At 41.1% G+C, this 22,978-nt stretch overlaps 1 protein-coding gene across 1 annotated transcript in view; it reads left to right on the forward strand.

The window, feature by feature from the left end:
• Window positions 1–1,178: 1,178 nt before the first annotated feature.
• Window positions 1,179–22,978, forward strand: part of OXTR (oxytocin receptor) — a 29,856-nt gene continuing 8,056 nt past the window's right edge. The window contains exon 1 of the mRNA XM_036738476.1: window positions 1,179–2,118. Coding sequence (XP_036594371.1) covers window positions 1,179–2,118 — 940 coding nt within the window. The remainder of the gene's footprint in view (window positions 2,119–22,978) is intronic.

The following is a 22,978-nucleotide window of genomic DNA, read 5'->3' on the forward strand; positions in this document are numbered from 1 at the left end:
TCCTGTGAAATAAATATTTTTATTAGCATGTTGTGGGTGAAAGCTGAGTTTTGGGAAGATCTGCTAATCTGTAGCCTCTTGCGCCCCTTAGCGGACCAAGCTGCTTGAGCACAGCTCTTGGCACTGCATGTATCTAAGCCAGCCCCCGGTGCTTCACCCTCGTAATCACTGCCTCCTGCAAGAGACTCCGCATCACCCTTGCGCTCTCTTTTCCTCCTAGCTCAGCTCAAAGCTGGACAGCCAGGCAGAAGGACGCAGGGAGAGGCTGGAGGTTGAGATTTCCACAGGACTGAACCTAAGCCCGGGAGATTCGGTCTTCGAATGATGGGGACGAGCAATTTCGTAGAGGAGAAAACTTAGGGGCACCCGCGAGTTTCTGCTAGTAACAGGTAGCAGCGGTGGGTACTTGGCTGAAGAGGGGATGGTATACTAGCACTGGAGGTGATAGGGCAGAGTGGCCAGAGAGGAGAGGCAGGGAGAGGGATAGCAAAGGTTTGAATAAGCCTTGTCAGGAGTCTTCCTAGAAGAGACAGGGATGCTCCAGGAGAGGTTGAAAGCTGGCAATCGCAGAGAGCGCGGGCTGGGATTCTAAGCTGCCCTTCTGTACCTGAATCCAGCCTGCAGCGGAATGCGCGTTGGAGGTCTCAGGCCGACTTCTGCGGGACTCAGACGCTGGGGGCGGACTGGAAGGTGGGTGGGAAGAGATGATACCGCGGGGCGCTAGGGCTTTCTATCTTCCTCTCTGTTTGCCCGCAGGTTAGGACTTTGGAGAGCAGCTGAGTCCAGCTCCTGGGGCTCCCCCTACTCTCTGGGGCGGTGGAGGCGAAGATACTCTGGACCCCAGCAGCAGCTCAACGCCCGCACCGTCGCGTGCGAGACCTCTTTGCTATCTGGCCCCCAGGAGAAGGAGGGGCGCGGGTAGAGACGGGAGGGGCAGGACAGCTGGGCCCGCGCTCACTGCTCCCCCTCCCGTGAGTCTCTCCTATAAAGAGCGCTTCCCGGCTGGTCGTCAGGCACAGGAGAGAAACGGAGCGCAGCTCCCCAAGACGCGCAGCTGGATGCGACTCGCCACGACTCCTGGGTCACTCACTAGTAGTCTGAGCGCTATGGCCCGAGCCCGCGGACGCGGACTGTGAGACACTGGGCAGGCAGCAAAGCCAGCGAGATCCCAGGCCACCATGGAGAGCCCCAGCGAAGCGGCAGAACCGGAGTCCCTGAACTGCAGCGCTAACTGGAGCCTGGAGCTCTCCAGCTCCAGGAACCGCAGTTCCGTCCCAGTCCAACGCAACGAGGCCATGGCCAAGGTGGAGGTGACCGTGCTGAGTGTGATCCTTTTCTTGGCGCTGACCGGCAACCTGTGCGTCCTGCTGGCTCTGCGCACTACCCGCCACAAGCACTCTCGCATGTTCTTCTTCATGAAACACCTCAGCATCGCCGACCTAGTGGTGGCTGTGTTCCAGGTGCTGCCCCAGCTCCTTTGGGACATCACCTTCCACTTTTACGGGCCCGACTTTCTCTGCCGCCTCGTCAAGTATCTGCAGGTGGTGGGCATGTTCGCTTCTACCTATCTGCTACTGCTGATGTCCCTGGACCGCTGCCTGGCCATCTGCCAGCCGCTGCGCTCCCTGCGCCGGCAGTCAGACCACCTCTCAGTCCTTTGCACGTGGTTGGTGTGCCTGGTGGTCAGCGTGCCTCAGATCCAGATCTTCTCCTTGAGAGAGGTGAGCGAAGGCGTGTACGACTGCTGGGCTGTGTTCATCCAGCCCTGGGGACCCAAGGCATATATCACCTGGATCACATTGACCGTCTACATCATTCCAGTGCTGGTGCTGAGTGCCTGCTATGGGCTTATCAGCTTTAAAATCTGGCAGAATTTGAAGCTTAAGACAGCTCATGAGCCCAGAGCTTCTGGGCCCTTGGCCTCATCTGTTACCTGTGGGGCAGATGCTAGCAACGGGGCAGCCCTGTCTCGGGTCAGTAGCGTCAAGCTCATCTCCAAGGCCAAAATCCGCACCATCAAGATGACCTTCATTATTGTCTTGGCCTTCATCGTGTGCTGGACTCCTTTCTTCTTCGTTCAGATGTGGTCTGTTTGGGATCCCAATGCCCCTAAAGAAAGTAAGAAGGGGGAGTCAGAAGGGTGGGAAGGCTCATCTCTCCTCAGCTGTGGGTGCTGGGTATAAGCCATAGTCATATTCCTTCTCCCGGCCCTTCTGGTTTTGATGGTGACTTTAGCTCCTAGGTAGAGGGCTGGAAGGGGGTGATTGGGGTGGTCAATGAGTCTAGGACCCATAAGTGCCAGGGCAGAGTGAGTATCCAAGGTAGTGACTGTGGGGAACTATTGTCTGAGGAACTGCCTAGACTTGAGGGGAGAGGAGGTTCCTTACAATATCTAACTCTGATTGGGGGAACAGAGAGCCCAACTTATGCTGTCTCAGAACCAAGTTATCTAATCCCCAGATGTGAGAGGATACCAACACAAAGCAGGCACCAGGGCACAATGCTGAGGTAAACTCTATCCTTTGTGGAGTTTCCTTCCCCTTAGCCAAATGTTGCTCTCCCTCAAGGAGAATGGGGGCAGAGTAATGCATCACAATTCTTAGGATTATAGCTTTAGAATTGGAAGGGACCTTAGAAGTCACCTAGTCCACCTCCCTCCTAATTTTTACAGATTAGGAAACTGAGGCTTAGATAGGTTAAGTGATTTGCTCAAGTCACACAGGTAGCAACTTCAAACCCAGTTCTCTTGACTGGAAATCCAATGTTCTTTCCAAGGTACTATGTTTCCATAATGTGTTAAAATTTCCTGAGCACATGGGGGATACCTAATAAGTCCTTACCTTCAACAGCGTGAACCTACACTCCCCAAAGCAGTCACACTTTCTGCCAGGGCATGTGGTTTCATTCACTTCATTGGGTATGTAGCTCTTTGGGGGCGAATGAGTTAACTGCTTTGTATAGGTGAGCTGCTAGGCAAATGCTTTGGGAAGAAAGAAGCTGAGAATCTCTCCTCCATCACTCATTAGCTGTTCAGCCTTGGGTCAGTTGGCTACCTAGCTGCCTTCACACACACACAAAGATATATATATATGTATACACACACACATGTATGTATATGTATATGTATATATATACGTGTACGTATATACATATATACACGTGTATGTACATGTATGTATATACATATAGATATGTATTAGTTAGCCATTATGCATCCCTCAACTTTAGGTTTTCCTGTTAATTGATACACAATAGAAAAAAAGAGTTCCCTACTGCAGAGAACAGGGCAATATATTAGCAAAGGGGATTTTAGGTCATGGTGGTTTCCTTTGCTTCTCTGACTTTTATTTCCCCCAAAGAAAACAGTCTGTGCCAAATGAGTTATGCAGGGTGTTTCTGTAGTTTTCAACATTATTATTTTATGCATAGTGTTATAAGAAGAATACCAATGCAGACAGAACCCAGGATGAGTGATTCTGCTATTGCTATGAAAATGAAGCTCCTATCTACTCATCCAACACTTTTCTTTTAAAAAATTTTTAGTCAAATTTTTTGTTTTTTCAATTAATGAGTATTTATTTTCTCTCCTTCTTACCTCTTCACTCTCTGCTAAAAAAAAAAAACAAAACTCAAACCACCTGTAATAAATATCCATCATGAAGCATAACAAATTTCTACATTTCCCTTGCCCCAAAATGTGTCTCATTCTGTATCTTGAATCTGTCACCTCTCTGGAAGAAGTGAGCATAGATCATACTTCCTTTTTGGTCCCCTGGGATTATGATTGGTCACTAGGCAGTAGGAGCTAGACATGAGTGGGGTAGAGGGGAGGTGGCATGGCTAAGAGCCAGCTGACTGCCCAGACCCAAGAAGGCTGCTGGGTCAAGGCGACAAGCTGCCCAGATTCAGTCCTCAACAGAAGGAGAGAGGATGTGAGGACAGGCAGTATTCTCTGGAAAAGGGGCTTCTACCCTTAGTCTAGAGCAAATTAATTGAGAGAATTAGATCCCGGGGCAGAGACTATTTATACCCATATGACCACATGTGGATTTTGTGGTGGCCTTTGGTAGCCATAAGTGACTGAGAATGTAACCAGTAAGAATATTAAATGGCATCCTTTGTATCTAGTCTAGGAGAGGATTAGCAAGTTCTTAGAAGGAATAATAAGGCAAGATTGCAAAATCATGGAGTTCACTGTGAACAGAATAGTGGAGTTTTACAGGCAGTGCTGGGAAAAGCACACTGGATTTGGAGACAGATGACCTAGGTTGAAATGCTGACTGCCACTTACTTGCTTGTGTGACTACAGAAAATCATTTAACTTTTACGGGCCTCAGTTTCCTCAGTTATAAAAAGAAAGAGTGGCAGCATGGGGGGGCCTAGCATGACAGAAACAAGAAATCCTCTAAATCTGAAGACAGAGGACCTGGGTTCAAATTGCAATTCTGTCACTGTATGACCTTGGGTAAGTCATTCCTCTTTGAAGGGAGAGAGTTAGACTAAATGACCTCTAAGGTCTCTCCCAGGCACGGTGTCAGCTTGAGCTACTATTATCGCATTTACTGTTTTTTGTCAGACTTGAGATTTTCTCAGTGTGAGGAATTCCATTGCCAAAGACTGGCAACTCATTTGTAATGCATAATTTTCAATAATTGCTTGAGGGAGGAGTAGGATAAGTAAGAGATTAAATTACTTCTTTTAGTGATGCAATAATTAGTCCAGTCACTATAGTAAGGATAAGTGACACACTCCGGAGGCAGGTAGGTGGTACAGTGGATATAACACTGGGCTTGGAGTCAGGAAGGCCTGAGTTCAAATCTGACCTCAGGTACTCATTAGCTGTGTGACCCTGGGCTTAATCCTGTTTGCCTCAGTTTGCTCATCTGTAAAATGAGCTGGAGAAGCAAATGGCAGTACTCCAGTATCTTTGTCAAGAAAACCCCACATGGGGTCAGGAAGAGTTTGACACTATTAATATTGTTAGAGCTAAGACTGGAATCCAAGGCTCTTTGTAAGGCCTTAATTCCTGGCATTCCTGATTCTAAGCAGTCAGTTAATAAACATTTATTAAGCAGCTGCTGTATGCCAGGTCCAAGGACAGCCCCTTATGGATTATACCATATGACCTCTTCTTTAATATATTCATCAGTATGCTGGCAAATACTTAACAATTGTCCCTCCAGAAAAGTACTGACTACTTTAAAAATTAATCTGCATTACCAAGATTTTCTCCATCACTTTCTTAAGACCAGAAATTAATAATGCAATAAATCAAGTCCTGATTTGTAGGGTTTGCCAATTTTCAAGGTGTAAATGCTCACACTAAAAATTTAACAATTGGTTCTTGCAGTCCAGTATACCTTTGACTAAAGTATGATTAAAACAGAGATAAAATCAATTATCACTAATACTGTCACTCCCCCTGTCCCCCCAGGATGACTGACCCACAGGAAAAATATCTAGGGTCACACTTAATCAAGAAGTAACTCTTGTTTTTGAGAAATGGCTCTATAAAGTATGAGAGGGAACAGTAATATGAAACTTTAGTAAGTATAAAAATGTTATAACAATAAATGTTCCATATGATGGCCAGTAAAAGCAAGGGGAAAAGAGAAAACCTGAGAAGGGAAAGAAAGAGACTACTATCTTGAAGTTTCCTAGTTCTAGGTGATGGTTTTGTGTTTAGATGAAATAGGTGGCCACATTTCAGGTATAATTTGAGAGACTGGGACAGTCCCTCCTGCCCTGGAATGTTTCTCCCAATTGGATGCCAGGTTGCCTGAGATTTAACATAAAAATTTCTTGCTTTTTGCTTAAGCACTATCCTCTTTTAAAAACGTAACTTCCCCTGGGAGGGATAGCACATTAGTTCACTAACACTTGAGTGTGGAGGAGTGCTACCCTATTTTTTAATTTTAGCATAGAGTTCATGGTTGGGGGTGAGGTGAGGAATCTCAGTAAGTTTTGCTTCTTTTACTGAGTTGGAGTGCTGTTCATCACAATGAAGCTTCCAGGGCAGTTGAAGATTTGGGACACTTGATTGCAGGTGACTGTGGTGGGACGTGTGTGCCTTCTTGCTGGAGAAGCCCAGCAAAGGGTAGAGAGAGATAGTGCTGGACTCAACCTTAACTCTAGGGTGGGTGACTTCAGGACAGGAGCAAGTGGCAATGGGCAGTGGTGTTAGGGGTATGTTGCTTCTTTTTCTGAGCTTCAAGTGCCTTCCATCTGAGGACCAAGAAAAAAGAAATTCTTTTTGCATTAATTGATATACCTGATCCTTCTAGTGTTTAATATCACCCCTTCACCCTTCTCTTCCTCACCAAATGCACAGAATTCCCTGGGAAGGAGTAGAAAGGCATGCAGTGGTACGTGGGGTTGGGCTGCAGCCTATTATGGTTGGAGGATGCAAGATGCAAGTTGCAAGACCTAGCTCTGCCTCACTGAGCCAGGACCTATAAAGCTAGAGTTTCATGACTTTGCAAGTCACTTAACTTTTCTGTGCCTCATTTTCCTCATCTGTAAAATCAAAATGATAATGCTTAGACTGACAGCAGCTAGCATTTGGACAACACTTTAAGGTCTGCAAAGCACTTTACAAATATTACCTTCACAATAACCCTGGGATATAGGTGCTCTTGTTAACCCCACTTAAGGACATCAACTGCCTGAGGCAGGCAGAGTGTGAAGTGACTTGCTTAAGCCTACCCAGCTGGTAAGTGTCTGAAACTGGATTTGAACTCAGTTCTTCCTAACTCCAGGTCCAGAGCTCTATCCATTGTGCCACCTACTATGTGGTTAGGATTGTGTAGGTGAAATTGCTTTGTAAATTAATACCTTATATCATTGTATTGTAGCTCTAGAGCTGACAAAGCCACTAGTGGTTCATCTAGTTCAATGTCATTATGTTACAGATTGGGAAACTAAGGTCCAGGGAGGTTGTGATCTTCCCGATATCACAGAGGTTGTAAACATCAAAGGCAGGATTTAAATTCATTTATTCTGACTCTAGAGCCAGAGTGCCTTCCACTGTGTCATACTTAATGTGAGATATCATCATTATCATCATTGTCATCGTCACCATCATCATCACCAGCAGCAGCAGCAGGTTAGGTAACACCTAACTAGCAATTTTTCATTAAGTACCTTCCTCGTGTGCTTCGTTCTATGTACTGAAGGAGAGGGAAAGAGGATACAGAGATAATTAAGACCTGATTGTGTATGCCAGGCAGTGGGAAAAATGGAAAGAACCCTGGGAGACTTGGATTTTGTCCTGGCTCTGTTGTCTAACTTTGGGTGAATTACTTAATTTCTCTAGGCCTCAGTGTCTGACTTGGAATCGATGATCTTTAAAATTCCTCCTGGGTCTTTGACTCGGTAACTAGATATCACCCTGTCACTTCATAGCTCAGAGAAATCTTGGAGCCAAAGAGGAAAGTAATATGATTTTTAAAAATCTGACATTTATTTATAGGTGAACTATGTTTAGCTTTCAAAATATTACAATTTTCTCTCAAATTTGCCCATGGGGATGTTAACAGGATTTTATTGAGCCAGTCTCTAACCTGAGAATCATGAAACAGCAGGCCATAGACAAAGTGCCAGTAGTCAGGTAGCCGTTTAATTAGTTAGTTTTATTATGAAGACAGATTTGCAAATTGGGAATTCTCCTGATCAGAATTCCATTTTGCTGAAGTGAAGACAGAGATTATATACAAAAATCACACTGGGAAGGGAGGTGGGAAGGTGGATTACAAACAATTGTTTCCCAGGCTTGAGTGAATTCCCATGACAAGCCCACAAGTGGAAGACAAGACAACAATCCTGGAGTCCTGTGGGAGCAATATTGATCAAGTCTTTGGGGGTCATTACTTAGTGGGAGTCTGTGATGGGAACAGTTTTACAATCTTTGATTCGATTCACTTAAGGCACAAAGGCACAAGAATGCAATGATTGTAAGCATTGTCAAGGTTGGATTGATCGTTTCAAGCTCACTTGTGAACTTCTGACTCACAAGCTAGAAAAGGCAATTCTGAAAAATCTAATCTCTTAGTATATTCATTATGCATATCATATTAATTATTATGAAAAATCATAATTCCCTTTACAGGGACTAGTAACAATATAAAGGTGGCTGGGACCTTTGCAGCTACTGGAGGATTGTAAAGCAAAGGTCACTGGATATTAGGGGGGCAGGGACTTTGACTGTGATAACAGGAATTAGGTTAAAGGTCACCAGCTCTGCATCTCTCCCTTCAGAATTCTTTGTTTCCAATGAGTCTCACAATATCCTGGAACCCTTTGTTATAAGACAGGCTCAGTTTGAGTTGTTTTGGATAATCATGGTTTTGCAAAGACAGCTCAAACCTCCATTTAGTGCATTCCTTTCCAGTTGTTTAGGCAGGAACCAAGAATCAAATAGCAAAGCATTTAACTATAGTATTAAAATATAGAAAATAACAAGAGAAAGCAAATCATGAGATCTTTCTGTGCTGCCCATATTACACAAAGGAATATGATTTCCCATACTGTTGGGAGAGGAAATGCTCTGGACTTTGCATACTTCCAAGGATGTGTTGGCGCACTTCTCATAGCCCTATCTTTGAGCAGTTGTCTTCTGCTTGTTGATGTTTCTCTGTACCTCCAATCCTGCCTTTCAGTCTCTGTAGTTGCTGATTGTTGCTTCTCGGATGAGTAACTTTTGCCATCTGCTGAAGCTGTGTTATCTGCTGTAGTTTCTTCTACAAGAGGAGCATTATTACAGGGTCAGCATGTCTGGGGATGATCAACGCAATTCTCAGCAATTTTTTAGGCACATGTCTCTGTGTCAGTCCTTGGCATAAGAAGTACCCCTTAAGCAGCTGTGAAACTTTTCTTTCCCAAATGGAAGTCCTTCAGTACACTCTCTGCTTCGACTGACTGGTTGTGCTCCAAGTTCATACAAATTACCTTGAAGCTTTTGCAAGCTTTAAGTAGCTGTTGAGCAACAATGGAGCTTGAGGGGTGGAGCTGATGATCTCTATCCTGAATTTTTTGCCCCTATGGCAAATGTCTCTTTCCTACTTTCATTACTCACTATACTATGTCACCATAGACAAGGCATTGATTTCCTTTTGCTTTAGTTTCCTCATCTATAAAAATGGTGATAAAAATACTTGCCTCATTTGGCTGTTCTGAGGCTCAAATATGACAATCTATACAAAATACACTCTTAAAGTAGATTTCTCAGCTCACTTTAGAGCAGAGTAGGACATTTTTTGAGAGGGAAGATGACAGCTCCTCTCTCCTCGCCCCCCTGCCCCAGCCCCCCAATCTCCTTTTTTTTCTACTTCATGTGCCTAGACTGGAGAATGAGTCAGGGCTCTCTACTGCATGAAATCCAGAACATGAAGCACTTGGGGTCCTCTTATATTGTGACTAGGTCATGCCTTTCCCAGGAGGTTTGATAGGATTGATTGTAGTCTGGCCAACTCTTTTCCAGGCATGTTGTTTGGGGGGTGGTAGATGTCTAGACAATGGGAGTTGCTGGGAAGATGTCTTTCTTTGAGTCTTCAAAGCTATCCCTAGTTCATTGAGATCATAGACTCATTGAATTTTTCTCCCAGGTGGTTGGCATCAGATAGGCAGGGTACATATTCAGAAAGGCATGTACCAGAGAGGGAAAAAGTGAGGTGGGTATAGAAAGAAGAATCTGAGAGGGAAGAAGGACGCTGGAAAGGTGGAAGGGTATGTGATCTAAATATATGCTTGTGACAGAGGGTCAAGGGGTCAGTTTCCTTTCATCTCCTTTGCTCCTCTCTTGTCTTCTCCGTATATATGTATTCTTTTCTGCCCCCTTTTCATTCTAAAATGTATCTTAAAAAATAAAAAAAACTTAATACATAGTTTATATTTTTAAAGTTCTAAACTTAGTCACTGCAAAACAAATATTCAAATAAATATTTATAAAATCATAAACTCATATGAAAGATCATATAAAAACCTCACACCTTTTGTTTTAACAAAGACTATCATTTGAACAAAATAACAACAAAACATCATGGTAATGTTTGTGTCTCCTTCTGCTCTCTTTTCTGTGCACTTTATCTTCATAATTTGTTGCTAAGATAATGATGTTGATGATGGTGGTGATGATGGTGGTGGATGTGGTGATGGTAGTGATGATGATGGTGGTGCACACAATGATAATGAGTCTCTAGCTCTGATTCTGCTTCCTTCACTTTGCAACTCCTCATGTTTGAAATCTTCAAAATTGTGATTTCTTATATTCTGAAATGTTTTTATGCCACTTTTGTTTAGCCACTCTCCAGTTCTTGGACATAAAGGTTGTGCATGCTTTTCCCACCAGTATGAATAAAGCCACTAGGAATGTTTTAGCCTGGATGATCTCTCCCCTCCCTTTATAGTAATATATCTGACATTTACAAAGTACTTCAGAATTGGGGAAGCACTTTGCATGGATTATCTAATTTGAACCTCACAACAGTCACGTGAGGCAAACATTTTTATCCTTATTTGTACAGATGAGGAAGTTGAGGAAAGAGAGATCAAATGCCTTAATTATGGTCACATAGCATAGCAAGTAGTAAAGGTAAGATCTCAACTCAAGTCTTTTTGATTCTATCTACCATGACATACTATAACATTATTTAGGGGATAGAGTACTGGACTTGGAGTCAGGAATATCCGAGTTCAAACCACACCTTAGATACTTTCTGTGTGACCCTAAGCAATTCACTTAATGTCTTCGCCTCAGTTTCCTCTTCTATAAAATTAAGGAGTTGGATTTGAATGCCTTTGTGGTTTCCTGCCCCTCCCCTTCTCCAAATCTATGATGTTTTACCTAATCAACATGCTTAGTGTGTAGTCCCAATAAATGGAATTCCAGGGCTATAGAATATTACCAGTTTCATTAATTTAAGAAAATAAACACTTATTAAGCACCCCGTATTGGCTAGGCACTGTGCTAAGCCCTTTGTAAGATACAAAGAAAGGCAAAAACCAGTTACTGACCTTAAGGAGCTCCCAGTCTAATATGGGAGATGATATACAAACAACTATCCATAAACAAGTTGTATTTAGGATTAATTAGAGATAAGCTTAGAGGGAAGGCACCAGCATTAAAGAGGACCAGGAAAAGCTTCCTGCAGAAGGTGGAGAGGCTTTAGCTGGGATTTGGAGGAAGCCAGGGGAGTCAGGAGGCAGAGGAGACAACAGACTTCAAGCATGGAGGATAAAAGCCAGTAAAAATGCATGGAGTAGGAAGTGCCTTATGTTAAGAACAACAATGGTGCAAGTGTCACAAGAAGGTAGATTATGTGGAGGGGCGTAAGATGCAAGAAGACTGCAAAGTTAGAATGGGGTCAGGTTATGAAATGCTTTAAAAACCAATAAGAGGATTTTATATTTGATTCTAGTGACAGCAAGGAGCTTTCAGAATTTATTGAAAAGGAAGATTACACGGTCAGTTCTGTCCTTTAGGAAGGTCGATTTGATGGCTGAATGAAGGATGTACTAGAGTGAGGAGAGATAAGTCAGCAAGGGGGTAGCTAGGTGGTGCAGTAAGTAGAGCACTGGCTCTAGAGTCAGGAGGACCTGAGTTCAAATCTGGGCTCAGACACTTGACACACTTTCTAGTTGTGTGATCTTGGGCAAGTCACTTAACCCCAATTGCTCTGCCTTCCACTCCCCCCCCGCAAAAGAAAAAGATAAGTCAGCAAGGCCATTTCAATAGTCCAGTCATGAGGCAATGAGTGTATTTAAACCAGCGAAATATGAAGCAAGGTGAGAGGATGAGGAGAGTTGGATCTATAGGAGGTTTGAGGATGGACAAAAACATTTGGAAAAGCAAACGTGGTGAGTGAGATAATGAGTTAGTTTGGGGGATGTAAAAGAATTGTTTTGCTGGAGTGAAGGCTAGTTGAGATTGTGCAACATAAATTTTTAGTGGACCCAGTAGCATGGTTTCATGATCTTCCCCCCCTTTGTCTAGCAACATATGAATAGGAGTGAAGACAACAGAAGGTAGAAGCAATCCAAGGCTGAGGCTTGGCAGAGCAAGATTGGTGATAGGAAAAGTGGATGAGGGACTTGAGAGAAAGAGATAGTGAAGAATTGAACTGGTTCATCAAGGCATTAAGATGGGGAAGGGTGGACAGTATGTAGCTAGTACAAGGATAATGGTGTGAAAAAGGACTGAGGGCTGGAGGGATTGGAGGTCATAGCAAGGATGAACAATAGGGTTGGAGCTTGTAAGGCACAGTGACAGGTAGAATGACATGAGTTTATGATCGGATAAAGGAATTTCAGAGTTCATGAACATAGATCACTTGTGGATGTTGGCAAGATCAAAGATATGACCATTTTGTGGAGTAGGTTATGGAAAAATGAGTAAGTTGAGGAACTGGAAGGTTAGAGTATTTGAAGGAATATCATTGTATATGTTGAAGCCTTCTAGTATGAGGGCAGGAGTTGGGAAGGAGAGAAAGACTGTGAGTTAGTCACTGAACTCATTGAGGAAGGAAGAAGTGTGTGTCCTGAAGGTTGGTATACAATAGTTAACAGAATCTTGAGTGGGTGATCAATCTGGATTGAAAGAACCTTAAAAGAGAGGTTACTGAGTGATGGTGTTAGGGTAAGATCCTGGAAGTGGTAAAGGGCAGCAAGGAATGTTTTAACTCCATTGCCAGGAGCAGTGAGTTGGGGATTTGAGGGAAAGTACAGCAACTGCTGGAAAGGGTGGCCTGGGAGGGAGTCAGGTTTCAGTGTGTGAAAGAGTCCTTCCCCACTGACAGTGACTTCTTGAGGGAAGAGGCTGTTTTTTGTCTTTCTTTGTATCCCTGTCATTTAGCGCAGTGCCTTGCATATAGTAAGTGCTTAACAAATGTTTATTAGTGTTGATTTTGAAGAAGGAAGGAATGAGAAAAAAAAGAGTTTTGTAACTCTTCTTGTGCTAGTACTATCCATGTTTTGGTCAAAGTCAGGAGAGTAGCAACAGAGAGAGAGTGAAACTGCAATGATTGCTGAGAAGTTAGAGCTGAGAAGTAGCTTTGGATTCAACATAATCAGAGCAGTCCAACATTGGCCAATAGTGAGTCACTATAAGGGTATGAATAAAGGCTAGAAGCCCATCTGTCAGTACTGTCATCAAAGAAGCATTGTGTGTGTGTGTGTGTGTGTGTGTGTGTGTGTGTGTGTGTAATGAGGTTAATTATTTATTATTTATGTTCTTTTTCCCCCCGGTTACAGGTCAAGCAAATTTTTAGCATTTATTTTTACAAGATTTTGAGTTTCAAAATTATCCCGCTTCCTTCCCTCCCCTCTTCTGAAAATGGTAGGCAATTTGATATAGTTTATACATGTACTATCATGTAAAAAATATTTCCATATTAGTCACAGTTCTGAAAGAAGAAGCAGATCAAAAGAAAAAAGAACACAAGAAAGAATAAAGTAAGTGAAAAAATATACTTCAATCTACATTCAGAGCCCATCTGTTCTTTATCTGCATGTGGATAGCATTTTCCTTCATGAGTCCTTTGTACTTGTCTTGGATCATTGTGTTGCTGAGAAGAGCTGAGTCATTTACAGTGGATCATCATACAATGTTGCTGATACTATGTGCAATGTTTTCCTGGTTCTGCTCATTTCAATTTGTATCAGTTCATACAGGTCTTTCCGGGATTTTCTGCATAGTATATATTTAAATATAATAATATTACAAATATATAATAAATATGATATAATATATTATAAATACAATATATTAAAAATATAACAATAATAATAATAAAATTATATAGTAAAGAATTCTTAGAAGATCATTAAAAAAATATAGTGCTTAGAACACCAGATTTGGAGGTAGGAAGACCTGCATTTATTTCCCTCCTCGTACACTTTCAAACTCTCTGTCTCTGGACAAGTCATTTAATTTCTCAGAGTCTTGGGCTCCACATCTGTAAAATGGGGAAAAAATAATATCTACCTCGTAGGGTTATTGTGAGGATCAAATGAGAGAATATATGTAATGTGCTTTGTGAATCTTGAAATAGTATGTAAACAAGGATTATTACTGTAGGTGGCTTTCCTGAGACTAGGGATATTCAGAACCAGAATACCTTTAGCACCCTTTCCAACTCTAAGTATCCATTAGAATAACAGCCTGGACTTTTTGGTTTTTCTACCCATAGGAGATGTTCAGGGGCTCTGTATGAAGCCATAGTGGGAGGGAAGGCCAAATTATAAAAGCTCCCAGCACCTCCCCCCCCCTTCACCAAGGAGGTGTCTGTGGTAGTGGTGAAGAAAATCAGCCTCATTTTTCATTTGCTTTCCCCAAGAGATCAGAAGCTTAATTCCTTTATCTTGAAGTTGCAGTTAGACGTATACTTAACGTTTAGGCTTCTTGGCTGAATCGGCAATTATAAATTACATTAAGTTCCTAGCTAATGTTTTGATTTTGGACTAGTGCCCCACGGTGACCTTATTTGTTTTATTTTTTTCTTCTAAAAGTACAATTTAAGAAATGGAAACAAGGAAGGGAAGAGGAGAGAAATTTATTAGCTGGGGATGTCCTGCATATTTTCCAGGATCAGGCTTTTTTGGTTTTTCCTTTTTACATGGGCTGAAGAGAAAGGGTGCATGGGTGGAAGTTGAAATTTTGGAGAGCTAAGGCCAAGGGAAGTTCTGCTAATGGATTCAGTCTTAGAAATGTTTACTAAGTATCTATTATGTACAAAGCACTCTATTTGGTAAGGCACAGTCCCTTTGTAGCCAAGAATGCTTTTACCTGGGGCAAAAGTAGTTGGAGGTGTTGGGACCTTTGATTGGTGACTGCACCTAACTGTAGCAAAGACCAGCCAAGGACTGTGAGGTGAGGTATAGGACCATTGGTGTCAAGGGGAGGATGTGAGCCCCATCCCCTTCCAGGTGTTGGGCTTGGGCAAAGTCCTATTTACCCTATGCTAAGAGACAGTATGGTACAATGGGAAGGACACTGGCTCTGGATTCAGAAGATCTGGGTTCAAATATTACTTCTGACACTACCTGTGTAATCCTCAGTAAGTTACTTAACTTCTCTAGGCCTCAGTTTCCCCATTTGTAAAATGAAAAGATTGAATCAGATGGCCTCTGAGGTCTCTTCTCTATATCTACAATTCTAGGATACTAATTAGAACTCTGTCATCTCTCAAAGAGCTTACCCTAGTAAGGTAGGCATTTAAGTTGCTTCTTAAAAGATGGGGAGGTTTGCCACAGGTGGAAATCAGGAGGACAACAAGGTTTTGGAGGTGGGAAATCACAGAATATATTTGAGGATAATAAGGATTCTGGTTTGGCTAGAGCATAGTGTTCACATAGTACAAGGTAAAGCTGGGAAGGTAGCTTGGCATGCCTTGAATGCCAGGTAAAAGAATTTTGTATTTAGCCAGTAGGCAAGTGAAGTGAAGAATTTTTTTTAGTTATGTATTGACAAAGTCAGAGCTAAGAGTTATGAAGATTACTGAATCTTCAGTGTGTAGGATAGATTAGAGGGGAGAGAGATTGGAAATGGGGTGACTAGCAAGGAAGTGATTGCTTAAGTTCAAAGGGCAGATAATGAGTTTATGAACTATAATGGTGTCAGTAGGAAAAGAAGGGATCAATGAGAGAGATATTACAGAAATAGCATTGACAGGATTTATAAAAATTTTAGAATTGGAAAAGGCACCTGAGGTCATCTAATCTGACCCAGTTCATGAATTTGGTCGATAACATCAATGATAACTGGTTACTCATCCTTTGTTTAAAAGCATCTACTTATAAGAAAAAGAGGAAGTTCATCATGTTTGGGACAATTCTAGTTCTTAAGGAGCTTGTCAACCAACAAATCAATCAATAAACAAGCATTTAACCTCTGTCAGGTACTGTGCTCCATGCAGGGGGTTTAAATACAAAGAATGAAACAGTCTACTCTCCTTATGCCTCACCATAGCATGGAGGTTACCTCGGGTTCTTGAAAGTCATGCCACTTGAGTTCAGGCTTCTCTGGGAAGGCTTCTTCTCCAGCCCTGACAACTGACTGTATCTGCTTTGCAAAGACCAGCCTAGTTAAACATTGAGATGATCATCACCAGTAAACTGGTCACTTATTTACCCTGGGTTTTTTTTTCTTTTTTTGGTCATGTCAACCAATGGAAAAAAGAAAAATACAAAATGACCTTTAATCCTGCTTGCTCCCCTTCCACTTCTGCAGTGGCAGGCAGAGGAAAGGAAAAGGGGAAAAAATCCTAAGCATCACAATTTTTTGACTAGCTACTTTTGGAGGAACTGAGTCATATAAATCTTGACTTATCCTATAAGCAAAACCAGAAGACTAAAATAAGTTCCAACTAAATAAAATGATGGCTCTTAGTTTCTCCTTGTAGAGACAGATAAAGATATTGGTGGAGTTTGTTTTATCCTGTGTTCAAAGAAACATTTCATGGGACATTTGGCTATCTTGTATTGCAGTGTTCATAGTGAGCATTTGTGAAGACCATCGTGAAAATATTTTCAGTCTATGAGCCAACATCTGTTGCAGAAGATGACTTAAGATGTGGAGGAATTCTACAATGAAACTGATTTAGACCCACAAAATGAAATCAAAATATACTTTGATACTTCATGAGTTTAATTTAAAGGTGAAAATAGGTGCAGACTGAAAAAATTGTTGGAAAATATGAAGCAGGAGTAAGGAATGAAAGAAATCAAACACTTGTAGATTTTACAGAAGCATCAGGAAGATGTTTTCTGACAAAATAATTTAAAGGTGCTAGATGTGGCCGATACTACCAGACATCACAAAATATAGATTGTATGTGAATAAGAAGGAAATGACTTATTTTTGATGCGAAGGTGATTCTTGAATCAGCTTTCTTTTGTGTATAGACTATCGATTAGATGGATCAAAGACCAAGCTTCATATAAAGCTAAAAGAAAGAATAAAAGTGAGAGAAAGAATGGTGTACAATTAAAACAACTCCAGTATTACCTATTTGAACAATTTATTGAGGTCCAAAATAGGAAATGGATGGAGGAAAGGGCATTGACACTGATTATAATAATTTTATACATGAATCTAACCAGTGAAACTCAATTGTCATAGTGAGAAGACCAAAAGAGCCTAAAAACTGCCTTAGTCAGCAATCAATTGGCCTACTTGACAAGAGGACGGAGATGATAATTATGGGCAACACCAGTTTAGAATATAGACTCATATCAAATCATGGAAATCCAAGAAGATTATGAGCACTATCCTTTCATGAAACAAGACGTCCTGGAGGGAAAGCCAGTTGAAAGAAAGCTTGGGGAAATACCCAACTAAATAAAGGGCATTTAAGGTTGAAAGTGGGAAAAGCACCACAAACAAACTAAAGATGGAAAAAAAATTTGCCATGCTTTTTTTAAATAACAAACTCCTCTTGCCATCAGATTTGTATGCAAATATCTCAACCCTGCGCATGCTTCTAAAGGAAATGGAAATGACACTGAAAGAAAACAAAGATGGTGGGAAAACAACATGTCAACACAAAGTATACAGAGGTATACATGTGATATGACATAATTTTCAGGGCATCGAGGCATTGGATTGATTCTCAAGGTATTTGAAAATAGGAACATAAAATAAAATCTTGTATGTTATCATTAGCAAAAAATAGTTCATTAGAGAATATTACTGATTACTGATACATGTATAAACTTTCTCCTCTATATAAAATGTCTATAAGACTAATCCCCCTAAATGAGATCAATAATTATCCAAAAGATTTTGACATAACTATCCACACAGGAACAAAATGGATGAGGAATACCTCTTCTCCAGCTTATGATATATAATTGGGTGGACAACTGTCTTTCTCCCTCTCCCTCTCTCTGCCCCCATCCCCTCACTCCTGTATCTATCTATCTATCCCTATTGATCTACATAGACATATGTCTATATCTATCAATTTATATAGGCACACACTCATACATACATAAATATATAGAAATATAATCTTGCCGTAAGTATACTAGGAGTTGGGTCCAGAATTGCACAGGAGAAGTAGACCTGATTGCCTCTGATAAATTGAAAGGTTATTTTAATAATTCCAAATTTTTCAGAGTCCATTAAAAATGGAAAGGTCTATCATTTAAATACCAGCAATCTTCCAGAAATGTTGTTTGGCTGTGAGTCATGTAATATTATAGTCTCCAAAGAGCTGATGTTCAATCTATTTTAAAGGTCACTGGAAAGTGGGAGTCAACAGTGGGTGTCTGCCTGTTGCAACACATTACAAACAAAGAATTATGAAAAAGTGTTGTAAGGCATGTCATTGAAGAAATGTATGATTAAAAAAAGATCACATGATCAGAGTGAGGAATAACCAGTTGATACTCTATATGTTCCACTGTTTTCCTCACAATGCAAGAATAACTGGGACAAGACCTCTTCCCTTTGAGTAGACCTCTATGGCAAACTTATGGAAAGACATAGACAAGAGTCACACAGGATGGGCAGGTATAGATAAGTTGTGATCTACAACATGTTGTTGGAGTGAATGCCCATAGTTGCAAAATCACAGATCCATTGGAATATTATTTGTGTAAGAGATTTTTTACTTATACTCAACCTATATTCTCTATCTCTGTAACATCCTCCCATGGATCCTATTTATGTTCTCCAGGGCCAGGCAAAGCCAATGTTTTACACTGAAAAGGGCACTGGCCTCATGGTCAGAAAAGTAGTTCAAATTCTGCCTCCGATGTTAATTATTGGTGTGGCCTTGGGTCAGTTACTTAACTTCCCTCAAGAGGTTTCCCAATTGTACATTGAAGAGGCACCCCTGTAGCCTCTGAGGTTCCTACACCTAGGATCCTATGAATATTATAGACCTATAAGACCCCTTGATGTTCACCTTTGTCTTCTGTTCTCTAGGCTAACTATGCCCAGTTCATTCAAATGAAAGTCTCAGTTATGCCTTTTACCATCATGGTGGCCTTTCACTGGAAGCATTTCAGTTTGTCAATGTCCCTTATACAATATGGCTCTCAGACCTAGATAGAATATTCTAATTGTGATCTGCCTAGAACAGAAGACTTAAAACTTTAGGCTGGTTTGTGCTTGATATCAATGCTTAGTAAAATTTCAGAACCCTAGATTAAAGGAATGATTTGTGAGAAAAGTACTCCTGAAGTCTAGTAGACTCTCATTTGTCTCATTCTCCACATTTATACTTCTATTTCATGAAGGCCAGATAAAATTTCCATCATCAAAGTCCTACTCTGAAGTCTCATCATAGTGGGAAGGAAGTGCTTGAATATGGCCTTGCTGGTGTGCTATATGTCTTTTGTCCCAGGATTAGTCTAACAAAGTTCAGAGGGGCTCATCAATAAATGACACCGCTCAGGAAAACTTTTGGGGAAACACGGGGCAGAAAAACTCAGTAAATTATCCATGAAGGATTAGATATATTAGTGGAAAGAAAACCCACAAATGATGATCACTCAATCATTAAACAACAAGCATTTTAAAGCCCCTATTATGTGCTGGTCACAGTGCTAGATACTTTGTCTACAAAGACAAAAACTAAATTATCTTGGTCCCCAAGGAACTTACATTCTACTGGGGGCTGGGAGGGGGTGGGGAAAAGGAACAACTTGTACCTAGACAAGTAAATAAAAAATGTGTACAAAGGACAAGGGAACTTGAGTTTGTGTGTGTGAGAGAGACACTAGAACCCGAGGGAGCCAGAAGAGTACTCCATTGATCCATAGGTGAAAGCTACAAAATGATTTAGGCTTAACATAAGGAAAAACTGCTTACTCAAATTCTCAAAAGGTCTATGAGCTCATCTCTTGGGAGTTTTCCTTATAATAATGATAAAACCATTGATTCGTTGGAACAATGCTACAATGTATATTTTGGCTGCTACACTATGTTGCTGATATATTGACATTGGAGTCTACTAAAACTCCTTTCTTTCTCCCATGAGTAAACAGGACCATTCTTGGAAGGAATGTATCAGTCATTTGCTTTCTCTCCTCTCACCATCCCTGTGTGACTATCTTGACCAAAATATTACTCTCTCCATGTGTTATCTTCCCCTATTAGAAGACAAGCTTCTCAAGGGGAAAGGCTGTCTTGCTTTTGGCATTACTATTTCTAGTGCTGAGCACAAAAATGCCTGGTACACCATAAAATTTAATGCTTAACAAATGCTTTTTCCTTCAGTTATCTATCTCATTCATTCATACATACATGCATAGCTTTCAAGCCATAATTTCCCTTGCATTATACTTTGGCAATTTAAAAAAATCAAGTGAAGGAGTTTTACATTTATCCCTTTTTAAGGTTCATCTTTTTACCCTCATTTGTTCATATTTTTTCAGGTTCCAAGGCCTGTCATCCATTAGTTTTCCTCCTAGCTTTGTGTCATCCATAAATGTGACCGTAGTGTTCTCTTGCTGTATTTTTCTAGTAACTCAATCAAAATAGTAAATGAAGGTTGTCTGGCATGACAGCTCTTAGTGGTCACTTGTACCTTCTCTAAGTGCTCATTAGTCATCTTTTAAAATAATACATCCTAGACTTTGCCAAGATTTGACAACAAATTCATTAAACTATGGTTGAATCTACCTTTTTTCCTTTTGTGAAAAGAGCAACATTTGTCAGTGTCTGGTCACCAACAGGCACTCGACAATCACACCTGAGAGTTCTTTCTGTACTTATGGATGTAATTTTTCTAGGCTAGGTGACTTGATTTTGTTGAAAAGCAGTCAAGTGTGCTCTATTACCATTACCTTACCTATCCTAGGCTTTAGTTCCATGGTAAGTATTTTCCTTTATTCCTTTCCATTTTGAAGTTCTATCTCTATGGTAAACAAAACCGAAGCAAGGTGAAAATTTAAGAGTACTGTCTTTTTTGTGTGTTGTCTTTTCATCCAAATTTTGATCCCATTCAACTCTTATTTGACAATTCCTTGAAGCTGGAATTGTCACAGTCCTAAGCAGGGATGTTATTTTCTTAATCTTCCTCTTGTACTCAAGTTAGCTAAATAATTCCCTCCCCCCTTTTATTATTGTTTGTATTTATCATAAGCTTTAGCTCAAACTAGGCTTTAGTTTTTGATTCTTATGGGATTTCAGTGTTCATTTGTATTTTCCCTAGCTACCTGATATTGCTTCTATTTTGTGTACAGGTCAGTTTAAATATATTATCCACCTTTTTTGTGCTGCTAGTTACAGTAACAATAAATTTAAGTTCCAGGCTAAACATGGTTATTATTCATTCAACACCAGGGGGAGCACTGGGGAAATGACAAGCTTGCTAGAATTCTCAGGGAATGAATGGATGTTTTTCTCAGTCTCACTGTCAAAAGATTGTACCCTTTGCAACTGTTTCTCTGAGGGGTTAGTGAATCAGAATTAGAATAGCTCTGAGCCCCCATCCCACTGAGAATGGCTGTCTCTCTCCCTGTTTCTTACTGCACAGGACACTTGGGAAGGCATCTATGATGCTTACTTAGTTTTACCATTAGGGATAGAAGCAATAAAAGGAATAGAATTGTAAATTCATTTAAACTACTGCATGGCTATGTACCTGTAGCTTACCCAAGAGCCAGGCCACCCATAGGTACTCCAAATCCAGAAGTTTTAGGATATGGATCACAATGTGTAGATGCAGTCAGTTATTTCTTTCCCTCTGAGGGTGAGCAAAGATATTCATGCAATAAAACACATTTCCCAAGTGCTGACCCACTTACCATTTCCAAGATGATCATTGTCATAATAGTTGGGTAGGGGATTCAGGCACTGGCTCCCAATGCTGTTGTTTTCAAAGTCCTATCATAGGCAACAATTACCAATCCTCTCTTTGCTTCCTGGCTTGTTGTCCATTAGCTGTGCTAAATAGGACTCCAAGTCCTCGACTCAGCTTGTATATTGCTAGTGGAATGGTAGGAGGATTGTGGGTTGGGTCATAGTTGAGAAATTGCTTTGCTCTTGCAATGATGCCAAACAGCTTTCTATCACAAATGCCCATCTTTTGTTACATGTTTGCTCTCCTGGTCAAATTAAGATTTTTTTCTGGGTGGAGGAACTTCTGGTGTGGAAATTCTCTCTACCAATGCATACCACAATCTAGGACTTAGTAGATCATAGAATTATAGATTTAGAACTGGAAAGCTTATCCTTTCTTTTTACAGATGAAGAAATTGAAGCCCATAAAGGTCAACTGACTTGCCTAAGGTTAGGCATCTTGTAAATGAAAGAGATGGGATCTGAACTTGGGTCCTCTGATTCCAAATCAATCACTGATGCCTAGCTACAACAGGGAATTGCTTGAGGTGCTGAGATGTTAAACGACTTGCCCAGAGTCATGTGGCTAGTATTTGGCTGAGGCAAATTTTGAACACAGGTCTTCCTGACTCCAAATCCCGACCTTAGAAAAGGAGATGCATTGGGTATGATGGCACATGCCTATAGTCTCTGCTAATGGGGAGTCTGAGGCTGATGGATCACTTGAGTTTAGTGCTGCAGTGGGCTAAAACTTCCAATCTGGTTGAGATGGGGAGACCCAGTCTCAAAAAAATAAGAAAAAGGGAGAGGCATTGTGGGTATAGGGCCAATCTTGAAATAAGGAAGACTTGGGTTCATGTCCTACCTCTGATACATACTAGCTATGTGATCATGGGACAAGCCGCCCAACTTTTCAATGCACCTGCCGCCCAGAGTCCCTTCCTCCCTCTTCTCCCAAATTTCTATCAGTGATAATGACAGGAAGTTAGATAGTTGCAGGTTGCAGTAGGTGATGCAGTGGGTGAGAGGTCTATTCTTTTGGAACAGGAATAGTAAATGGGGCTACTTGGGAGGAAGGGAAAATAGCTATAGCTTGTTTTGGCTAGGATTTCGGGCCCTTGATAAGGGGGAAAGCTAGAGTAATAATGGTGTTTTAGGGTTTGCAAACCACTTTACCTATATTTTCTCATC

This window comes from Trichosurus vulpecula, chromosome 9 (assembly GCF_011100635.1).
Source record: "Trichosurus vulpecula isolate mTriVul1 chromosome 9, mTriVul1.pri, whole genome shotgun sequence".
Classification (NCBI taxonomy): Eukaryota; Metazoa; Chordata; class Mammalia; order Diprotodontia; family Phalangeridae; genus Trichosurus; species Trichosurus vulpecula.